This window comes from Epinephelus lanceolatus, chromosome 4, assembly GCF_041903045.1.
Source record: "Epinephelus lanceolatus isolate andai-2023 chromosome 4, ASM4190304v1, whole genome shotgun sequence".
Taxonomy (NCBI): Eukaryota; Metazoa; Chordata; class Actinopteri; order Perciformes; family Serranidae; genus Epinephelus; species Epinephelus lanceolatus.
Window position 1 is genome coordinate 36,861,208 of NC_135737.1, and position 11,656 is coordinate 36,872,863.

General features: G+C 42.4%; 1 protein-coding gene across 2 annotated transcripts in view; it reads left to right on the forward strand.

Annotated features, from left to right (window-relative positions):
- LOC117260108 (mitochondrial intermediate peptidase-like) overlaps positions 1-9,865 on the forward strand; it is a 41,561-nt gene extending 31,696 nt beyond the window's left edge. For both annotated transcript variants that reach the window (XM_033631998.2, XM_033631997.2), the window contains one exon: positions 9,131-9,865. In XM_033631998.2, coding sequence (XP_033487889.1) covers positions 9,131-9,231 — 101 coding nt within the window. In that variant the 3' untranslated portion in view covers positions 9,232-9,865. The remainder of the gene's footprint in view (positions 1-9,130) is intronic.
- The last annotated feature ends 1,791 nt before the right edge of the window (positions 9,866-11,656 follow it).

An 11,656-nucleotide genomic window follows, 5' to 3' on the forward strand; every position in this document is an offset into this window, starting at 1 on the left:
GCAATTAACTTTGAATTGCTACGAATATTAGGACATTGGAAATCAAAATTTAAAAAGATAGAAGGCAGCAAAACGTTGCACAGCATAGTTTTTTTCTGTTTATTTGACTTAGGCGCTGTGAAAATGTATGTAGGCACTGGGCCCAAGTCTTATAATGGTCAGGGAAACCCTGTTATTTATTCAGGCATCATGTTGGCCAAGATGGTGGTGATGTTCTTATGTAAACAAACATGAAAATACAAGGGCAACAGGAAATGACCTTGGTCATTTTTGCTAACCTTGATAAGTCGATAGTATAATTAATGTGGCAGGACTAGCTTCTTTTGTGATCAGACAGAGGAAACGGTAATGGCTTTAGTTATTTAGTAGGATTTACATGTTTATTTTTGTTATTAAAGCAGGTGGCATTAGTGGAAAAGCTAAGAGTTATGTAATATGAAATGAGCTTCCGGGGGTGTCGGTAGATAGTAGATAGAGCAGGTGCCCCATGTCCAAAGGCCTCGTCCTTGCCGCAGTGGCCCGGGCTCGATTCTGGCTAGTGGCCCTTTGCTCTGCCCCCTTCACACTTAGCTGTCCTATCAATTAAAGGCAAAACACCCCAAAAATAATCCTTAAAATGAGTTTCCATTTCTCAGCGGAACGTTCAAATCACAGACCGTCTGATCTGTATTGAGAGAATAACTATTTCAGACCAGAAGAGGCCATGGAAGTCGAGCTAAAGAAGAGGATCTGATATTTGAACGTTCCCACACCAGCTTGGAGAGATGGGGCAGGGAGAGAGAATGAATGGTGCACTTTACTTCCCCAACAAGCACTCTTGAGCGAGGTACTCCATTGCCAAATAGCTCCAGTGGGGCTGCTCAGTGGCCAAACTGCAAAGCAGAGTTTGGCTAAAAATGTGCATAGTTAATCAGCAGTTTATCTGAGGATACAGTTGTTGAGAAAGATCCACTGTTATTTTAAGTACTTTGTTCGCTATGTGTCTTTTAACACCTGTCCAAACTCCACTGGCCAAGTTGGCTGATGCTCCAGGCCCTGAGATGACTGTAATGGGTAGAAGCCTTGTTCCTCAATGGCTGTGTCAGTGCCATTATGAATGGAAATGGAAACTCTTAAATACGAGATGACTCACACGGCAAAGCCTCTGTCCTAAGGCTCTGCTAACAATGGACACAAAGAACAGTCTATGTTTAGTTTGGCTCTGTGTTTCCTCGGTGCGTCGCCAAGAGTGGGTGTATAGGTCTGCCCACTGTAATGCTGTCAACTCGTACAGTATCTGCACTGCGGAGGTACTTCTGCTGTAAACAGAAAGTGGCTGGGACTACTTTTCACCAAAGTAGTTCCAGTTAGGAGTGGGGACAGTGAGGGGACACTGGTGTTTTTGGACAAAACACATTGCAGTTGAATTATTACATGTAATTTTAAATAAAATAAAATTCTATTCACCACCATTGCATTGTTTTGGAGGTAGAATGCTCAAGACCTGAGTAAAGAAATTAATTTCCATGGATGATTATGAATTTTGGGTGAACCGACCCTTTAAATGCAAATGAAAAATGTGTGCAAGGGACTGTTTGTTATTAATGAGGGAGGAGGGCCGTGTAAAACATCAAGTCATTCTTGTATTTTTTTTTTTTTTGTATTGATTATTATTGAATCATAGAACCTGTTTGTGGGTTTGAAAGATATGTTTTCTTTAAAAATCACCAAAATTACTTCATTTTTAAGAGTCTCAAATTTCTGACAGTCCTTGAACACATCATGCGCAATTGAACATTTCAGTCAGGAAACCAAATCTGAGTTTGAAATAGGAATATGTCATCAAATTCACTTTACTCTACCATATTATACCACAAACATATCATAATACTTTGCTGTATCGATTTTTTTTTTCACCCTACACCTACCTGTTTGCTTGTTGCATTGGCTCCAATACCCACAGTTGGTGTGAATATAAAAAAAATATGTTTAAATATGGTGGAAGGAGGGTCATGCATTTCCCCCTAGTCACTCATGGAGGCTCAAGGAAAAATATTTGTAGCTTCAGATATGGTTAATAAAAAAATTTAATAATTAAAATAAAGCCATCCCCCTCCTCTGATAAATATAGTACAGTCCCTAACACAGTCACAAGCAACCCGCTGTCCAGGTTTTTATGGTCATAGTAGTATGCAGGGTTTCTGCACACGTTGGTGTGATTTATACTGTTTAACCTCTGTGCACTGCTCTATTATTAATCTGTTTGCTGCATCTTTTTCATTAGCTTTCACGCTCACCTCTTCACAGCTTGCTGATCGTACCCTGTCAGTCTGGTTTGTCTGACCTCCTTGTGTGTATCTACACAAGCAGCTCCTCAGATCAGATACTCCTCCACAGTGTTGTTATGACTCTGAGGTTATCTGTGCATTCCTCTCAAACTCCCCTGGGATGTGGGCTGAGAAAAGACTCACTCCTCGCCGCTTATTGTTGCACCTCTCTTCATGTACTGTCGGTCGCCGTGTGAGACCCAGGTGCTGACACCCCGAGCTGTTGATGATGAGAAGCCGGCGAGGGCGCCATTGTTTACCTGACTAACCTCTTTCATGCTCACGCCTCCTTTTCGACCCCCCCACTTTCTCTCTTTCTCTCCCCTCCTCCTCTTGTCTGCCTCTCTCATCACTCCTGTCATGTTAACTTTGCTTGTTTAACACACTAACCTGTGGCAGGTGAGGCTGCAGACATCAGATTTCCCTGTGGGGACACACAGTCAGGAAATTACATCCATTAGAGAAAGTGCCGGTGACGCTGCAGACAGTGTACAGAGAGTTCAAACTAGTAGCTGAGCCCACAGCCCTGTCTGCTCGCACGCTGTGAAAATCAACCAAGTAAACAAATGTCATGTCGGAGCATGTGTGTACGTGTACACTTTTTTTCAGTGTTGTTTTTGTGCTGCACACTGCTGGAGTGTTTGGGAAGATAACTGCCCTTCAGTCCTTGAGGCTGCTCTGCGACTGACCTCTGACCTTTGTGTGGAGTTGGAAAACTAAAAGGGGATATTCATGTAAGGATTAGTGAGATATCTCATTCACATGTAATTACTCTCAATCATGACGAACCCTAATCAAGAATAATTTTAGATTAAAGCTGCACTGACCATTTTTTTTTAAATCAGCAAAGGGTCAGTTAAAACTGTGTGTTATGTGAAAGGGGCCCCTTGTAATGACAACCCACAATTATCACCTGACTCGGCAGTTCTCCTCAGTATTTTAGGGTGCTTTCACACCTGCCCTGTTTGGTTCAGTTCAATCAAACTCGGGTTTGTTTGCCCCTTAAGTGCGGTTCATTTGGGCAGGTGTGAACACAGCAATCACACTCAGGTGCGCACCAAACAACAGGACTGAGACCTTCTTAAAGAGGTGGTCTCAGTCAAGTTACAAACAAGCTCTGGTGCAGTTCATTTGTGGTGAGAACATGTTCCGACCTGGATCTGAACCAACTGCAGTCACATGACATATTGTTTGGGTTAAACATGAGCATGTTATAGTCCTAGAGGATTATTAATGTGCACCTCCTCCTGTACTGCCTTAATACAGTGCCCTCCAAAAGTATTGGAACAGTGAGTCCAATTCGTTTACTTTTGTTGTAGACTGAAAACATTTGGGTTTGACATCAAAAGATGAATATGAGACAAGAGATCAACATTTCAGCTTTTATTTCCAGGTATTTACATCTGGATCTGATACACAACTTAGAAGATAGTATTATTTGTAATGGAACACAAAATTTTTAGGTGAGCAAAAGTATTGGAACATATAAACTTAAAATAGATTAAAGTGAATGAGACTTAATATTTAGTTGCAAATCCTTTGCTTTCAATAACTGCATCAAGCCTGTGACCCACTGACATCACCAAACTTTTGCATTCTTCTTTTGTGATGCTTTTCCAGGCTTTCACCGCAGTCTCTTTCAGTTGTTGTTTGTTTTGGGGGGTTACTCCCTTCAGTCTCCTCTTCAGCAGGTAAAATGCATGCTCTATTGGGTTTAAGTCTGGAGACTGACTTGGCCAGTCTAAAACCTTCCACTTCTTGCCCCTGATGAACTCCTTTGTTGTTTTGGCAGTGTGTTTTGGGTCATTATCTTGCTGCATGATGAAGGATCTCCCAATCAGTTTGGTTGCATCTTTCTTTAAATTAGCAGACAAAATGTTTCTGTAGACTTCTGAGTTCATTTTGCTGCTGCCATCATGTGTTACATCATCAATGAAGATGAAAGAGTCCGTCCCAGAAGAAGCCATGCAAGCCCAAGCCATGACATTACCTCCACTGTGTTTCACAGATGAGCTTGTATGTTTGGGATCATGAGCAGATCCTTTCTTTCTCCAAACTTTCACCTTTCCATCACTTTGGAAAAAGTTAATCTCTGTCTCATCAGTCCATAAAACTTTTTCCCAGAATTTTTGAGGCTCATCTCTGTACCTTTTGGCAAATTCCAGCCTGGCCTTCCTATTCTTCTTGCTAATGAGTGGTTTGCATCTTCTGGTGTAGCCTCTGTACTTTTGTTCATGAAGTCTTCTGCGAACAGTAGATTGTGATACCTTCACTCCTGCCCTCTGGAGGTTGTTGCTGATGTCACTAACAGTTAATTTAGGGTCTTTCTTGACAGCTCTCACAATGTTTCTGTCATCAACTGCTGATGTTTTCCTTGGTCTACCTGTTCGATGTCTGTTGCTTAGTACACCAGGGGTTTCTTTCTTCTTCAGGACATTCCAAATGGTTGTACTGGCTATGGCCAATGTTTGTGCAATGGCTCTGATTGATTGTCCATCTTCTCTCAGATTCACAATTGCTTCTTTTTCACCCATGGACAGCTCTCTGGTTTTCATGTTGGTTCCACCTCTAGATGCAGTCTGCACAGGCAAAACCTATCGTACCCAATCTGAAACTGAGCTCAGACATCCAGTGCTATTTATTGTTTGAATAATCAATGTAATTGGGAAACACCTGGGCAACAAAACACACCTGTCAGTCACATGTTCCAATACTTTTGCTCTCATGAAAAATGGGTGGGTTCGAACAAAAGTTGCTATCTTCTAAGTTGTGTATCAGATCCAGATGTAAATACCTGGAAATGAAAGCTGAAATGTTGATCTCTTGTCCCATATTCATCTTTTGATGTCAAACCCAAATATTTTCAGTCTACAACAAAAATAAAGGAATTGGCCTCACTGTTCCAATACTTTTGGAGGGCACTGTATGCACATTCAGCACATCCAATGCATCAAAACATTGTTTTCTAGTTGGAGCTGCGCCTCGTTTTCAAACTGTATGGTTTGACTAAAATGAACAATGACAGCAATATAGTCCACACTGACCAGTGCTAAAATCAACCTGCGTAGTTGTCCCTCCATTGTGACATTAGAAAGTGTCACATTTATCATGCAAGTGTACTCTACTTCAACGTTTTGTTTACTTCCTGGATTTTTCCCACATGGAAATTCTGACCAATCAAGAGCGGCTGTCTCACACAGGCATCTGATCTGGTAACAAACTTAGTCCCTGATTCGACTCTGACACAAATAATGGCGCTTTTGCTTTAAATACTTCTGTTCTTGTTAATGTGGTGAGACTGGTAGGTTTTTAAAGCTGCAAAGCAAATCATTAGTAATCCATTTCTCTGTTTTGTGCCTCCTCGTCTGCTCTTTTCTCCGCCCTCCTGCGTGTGACCCATAAATCAATCTCAGCGCACCATCTTGAAGGATGCCTCAATTCCTAAAATGCCTCTAAAGGAGGGAGGAGGCTTGCTAGAAGAGCTGAGTGAGAATGCACAGGTGAATCTTTTGTGGAAGTCTTTGCGGTACCCATGACTCTTAAAAGAGGCGTAACATACAGCTGATGATGCAGCTCATCATATTCAATAGACCTTACTTTAAAATGAAGGCTCTGACGCATGGATGTTTCATTTTGTTAACTGTCTGTTACCTTGACTCCTCTCTCCTTGTGTTTCCCCCTTGTCTCCTCCACTAAGACTAAGTTGGGAGGAGAGGAGGCGAGGAAAGGAATCAAGGATGTTCAAAGTGAGAAATGAGAAGAGAGGAAAGCATTCCAGCCTTTGCTTTGGATGCCAGCCGTTCTTACTGCACATAAATGGAAACCGAGCTGGCTGAATGCTGACATGACTGTAGTCTTAGACTTTTTTATTATTATATGGATACGAATGAATTAAATTTCCTTACAGTGCCAGCTCTCTGAAGATGGATTTAAGAGCAACTTGATCAGCTGGCTTCAATTTCCTTCGTATTAACGCCTATTAATGCAGCTTGAGCTGTTCATAAGATTTTGGACTCCACTTTAAAGGGGCCATCGAATGCCATAGACGTCAACAGTGGTCACAGCAGAAGTGTTCTGCAGCCCTTTCATTAGGTCTATCATTTATGGTTGGGAATCATCCCTTTCATGTGGCTGCCTTGTTCCCAGGGATCCAGGATCCAGGATCCAGGGGCCTTGTGGTTGTGGCGCGTTAGAGACCCCTGTATGCTGGTATCATCTTGTAGCCAAGGGGCAGGGAGCGACTGATGGGTAAGAAGAGATGATAATCCCTTCTCTGGTGCTCTCATGCGAGGCGCTTCACTGCAGGCCGGGCAAAACCTGCGCTCACTTTCTACCTGCTGAGCCAGTTTCAGGATGGCAGCCGCAGACTCCCCCGGTGTGTGTGCGTGTTTGACTGCCCGTACCTTTCTGTGCGTCCATGCGTTCAGAATCGCTGTGTGAAACTCTTTGCGTCTCCATTCATGCATGCCTGTGCAGACATGCTTGTGTTTGAGCGAGTGTGTGTGTGTGTGTGTGTTTGAGTGTGTGTGCGTTGGAGGTGACCCATGCAGGAAAGAGGGGGAGGGGGAGAGCGCCTATTTACATTGGCAGCTACACAAGGGGAAATGAACTGACTTCAAAGCGGGCGTGCAGCTGAATTGTAAAAGCGAGCGAGGGAGTCCTCCACGCATGAGCTGGCAGACAGGCTCTCAAAACACAGACAGACATTCCCAGGGCTCACTCGCCGGCTGCGCAGTCATATTTGCTCTACAGCACTAGTTACAGTCTGGTGTAATGAGAGTGTGTGCATGAGTGTGTGTGAGCTCAGTACCACCCCTATAAAACACTATAAAATGTCCGTTGTACCTTTTTAGTTTTGTTAAAGGCAGAAACAGAAAGATTTTGAGAACTTCACAGCTGTGTTTTACTATATGCAGTCTGTTGGATCATAACACCATCTGAGGCCTGGTGGAGGTGTCCACAAAGCTTGTTTCTCTGGCTCTGAGCCTGTTACACTTCTTTCAATATAGGGAGAACGAGTGAGGGTGCAGGTCTTTAAGGGTCTTGACAAACCAAGCCGACGGTCGGCCGTTGGCCAGTGTTGGGCCGTAGGTCAGAGTTGCCCTAGTTTTTGTGGTTTGTCCTGCACGTTGGCACCAGTTGGCCCTTGTCGCCTGTTTTTTGGCCGATTAAGCATGTTGAATCGGCATTTGAGCCGTCAGAACCTGTCTGTGGATGAAATCCCTGTGATTGACCATTCAGCTCTGTGCAGGAGAAGTGAAACAGAAGTGAGGAAAGTAAACAAACAGCTAGAGTCAAGAGAGAGAGAGATCTAAACAGACTTGTGATATTAGGTAAGATTATGTTTTCAGCTACTGAGTCTTTAGCATAATCAGTTCGCAGTGGTTAGTGTTATTGTTTGCTGTGGCACGATAAAAATAATTTGGTCTTTCAACATTGGGTTGTGTCGTTAATGTGCCAACTGGCTCACTGGCGCATCTTGAATCCGTCCTGTTGGTCATCTACTTACCCTTTTGAATGACGAATACAGACTACCACCACTTACCGGTACATGTATGGAGAGTTATGTCCTGTCACGCAGGTGCCGAAAGTATGTGCTAGTTGGCCATTTGCTGTAGTCTTTACAATGCGTTCAAGTGCAACTTTTTGGCTGAGATACTGGCAACATGAGGAGACGCAACAGTTGATGTGTCTTGGCCTTAATGATTGGATATAACTGAGTTTGGCCATCTAATGATTAGTGGTTTGATCCCCGCGTCCTCCAGTCTGCATGTCAATGTATCCTGGGGTGGGATACTGAACCCCAAATTGCTCCTGATGGCTGTTCCATCGGTGTGTGAGAGAATGTTAATGGTAAGTGAGTAGCAGGTTGCATCGTGTATGGTAGCCTCGGCCAGCAGTGTGTTAATGTGTGTGAATGGGTGCATGTGACATGTAGTATAAGGACTTTGAGTAGTTGGAAGACTAGAAAGGTGCTACAAGTGCAGTCCATTTACAGTTTAAAATTTGGGAATTTCCTTACAGTTCCACTTTAAAGTGGAATGTCAGGAATCCAATGTTGTTCACAATAAAATAATTCGATTCACACAGGGAATTTTTTTGTACTTTGAATGTAAATAAGGTACTAGAGTGCATAAAAAGAATTGAATTATTGCCACGAGAGGATCCCCCAGACCCCCTGATAAAGGTCCAGGCTAAGCCCCAAATGTCCTCAAATCCTAGACCCGCCCCTGAATACACCTGACCTGTGCAGGGCTGCTGCGCCTGAATTTGCCTCTTTGCAAATCCAAACACTGAAAGGTTGAAAACAGGCAATTCATGTATTATATATACTGTTTAATATTATTAAGGATCGTTTATTAAGTTGCCCCTTGTATCCTGTCTTTTCTCAAAAGTGGCTCCAGGGCCATGCAAGTTGAGTATGCCTGGACTACACACATCAAATTGGGCATCCAGATGTCAAAAATAAATCCATCCTTATTAGTCTCAGAAGCAGCAGCTTGTATCTAAAAACTTAACTAGATCTCATCTTAATTTAGGATAAAAAAAAAAATACTTTCTTTAAAGGCTTTCTTAAATTAGCCCCTCTTCTACCTCAGAGTGCTCTATATTGTAAAACCACTGCAGTGACTTCAGCTTAAATGTTCCAGAAAAGCTGCACTCTTCCTGTTAGAATGAGGTGAGATGATGGAAAATGGAAAACCAGTTCATCCCAGTGCCCAGCCAGAGCTTTTCCCTTCCCAGAGACAGATGTGCATCGGACACACACACACACACACACACACAAGCTCTAAGACTTTCTGCTTTGTGTTTGTGTGTGACAGGGATGCTGCAGAGACGGCCAACCATAGAGGACTTTGTTGATGCGCTCGTGTCAGAGCTCAACCCAAATTTTGAGACCTTCATCATGGACTCTGAAAGCTGAAAGATGCCTGTGGCACCATGGAAACAGACTTGAACCCGCACAAGGCAACGAGACAATACACTAATGATGCATGGGCCAAGAGGTGAAAGACGTGGCATCAGGGTGCACGCTCTTACTAAGTATCTTTACTTTTTCTAGAAATGATATATTGCTGGTTGCTCTTGAAGTTACATTGACTTATTTTTTTATATATTTGGCTAATTCTGCTGTAATTTAAGGATAAAATGGAAAGAAAAGAAGACTTTCCACCAGCTGCTAAAAGCTCCTGATTATCTCTGAATATTGATTTTTCCAGATTATGGTGAATTTTGTCCCATTCATAGACACTTTCCCAATGCTCTAGATTCCCGTTGTGTCATCATTAATGGTATTCTAACAGGTTAAACAGATACTTGAGCCGTGCAAGATACCGTTGGTTCAACATCATAAAACAATTTTGAGTTTATACGTATGCTTTTTCACCTTTTTTGTTGCACTGATTGTTGTTAAAAAAACAGAAAATGTCCTCTGTAATGTAACATACTCATATAAATGTCACCAAGTTCCTATTTATGTGGTTCTCATTGTTTAATTTGCTTTTATTCTCATTAATTCCTCATCTAGTATCCCCTCATTAAATGTCAGTTTTCAGCTCCCATACGAGCAGCACATTGTTTTTTCCTGATCAAATCAGCGTGAGGAAGAATACTTAATCTGCTCTTCCTGTCATGTGGTCATTGTTTAGGCTCTAAATTAATGCCGCTCCATCTGTTTTGTCTGTCTGGAGTTTTGAGGGGGGAGGAGGAGGAGGAGGAGTGTTTGGTGCGCTGGAGGTCAGAGAGAGAAAATCAGCACTTTGTGTTAAGTATTTTCAGAGACATTAGAAAGTTGTGGACATTTTAAACAGGATTGTCTGAGCCGAGAACTTTTTACTCCGCACTGCGTTAAAGTCTCTCAAACATCACTTTGAAGCAGAGCCTCTTGCAGCTTGGTCTCTGAAGAACTTTTTCCACAGACACTCCAGAACAGTCTCTTCAACAAAGCGGCTGTTTGCATCTGTTTCGACAGATTCAGCCAGTAATTATCAGCTGAGCTGGGACTGCAGCTGCTGCCTGTAACAATGTCCTTGCTTGCCTCGCTCAGATATGAGACCCGAGGCAGGCAGCGAGAAGCAGCTTTTCATGGTTATTGAAGGTGCGAACATGCCATCAATGAGAGAGACTGAGTGAGCTGGGTGGCTCTGGCCACACAGCAACTTGACTGATCGTTTGGATGTGACGGTCATTTTAGACTTAACTTCACCCTCAACTACATCCTCCAAAATGATCATTAAGTTTAAACAGCACCGCTAAACGAGTTTAATAATCTGTTTAAATAACCACTGAGCATCATAACCTTGATAAGATAGGATTTATTGTAGGATCAGTTTTGGCGAGGTTTAATTAGTAATGAACTGGCAACTGAGTGTGTCTTCTGTGGCTCTGGAGGAGCTTTGTAAAGTTTGGAAAAACCCAATGATGTCATCAATTTGGGCTTAGAGACAACAGACATTTACGGTAAGCCTGTATTACAGAGAGGGTCTGATGTCAAGACACTGAGTTCTAGAGCTGCAGTTAACGGTTGTTAAAGATCTTCTTGAATATTTGTTTCAGAATAATAAATTGTTTTGTCTATAAAATGTGGAAAATAGGGGGAAATTCTTAAAGTCTACATAATGCTTGTGTTGTCTGATCCCCGAAATTTTCTGTTTATTGGTTTATGCTCTGAAGTTGGATTATGGGAAGGATTCAGAGTTTTTGAGGCTTAAACGAAACTAGAGACAAAGAGCCTGTTTACACCTGGTATTAACGTGTTTCAGTGATACGAACATACATTGCCATTCACAAATGTGTCTCATGTCTCCAGCTGATCACTTGTGTTCAGGTTTCATCATTACCTGCATCACTTACACAAGGTCAAAGGGCCCTGCATGCAGTTTTTATGTCCACACTCTCACTAGCATGCTCGCTAGTCATATTAGCATAGTCGTTCCCAGCTGGTAGGTTGCGGGTCCATTCTGATGTGTCATGTTTGTAAAAAAACACACTTTAATTTTGAAGTCCAGTTAATTTACAACACAAGCTTTTATTTTGGAGTGCTATTTCCTGCTGTAGAGTGAGTGAATAAGGGACAGCTACTTAACAAAGACAGCAAACTAGCTTGATGACACGGCCAAATGCAAGTATGACACTGAATATATTGAACTTTGTGGACCTTGAACTAATGGCTAAGGAGCAATCTGGGCTCCGTGGCTGGACCAGTTGGGAACCACTGTATTAGCGGTTGTGTCAGTACATAATGCTGTCAGCAGAATTCAGCATGTCCACTTCCATATGACAAAACAATGGATGGTCACAGATCATTTCGTCCAACTCTTTGTAAAATGGTTAAGTTATAGAGTGTTAGT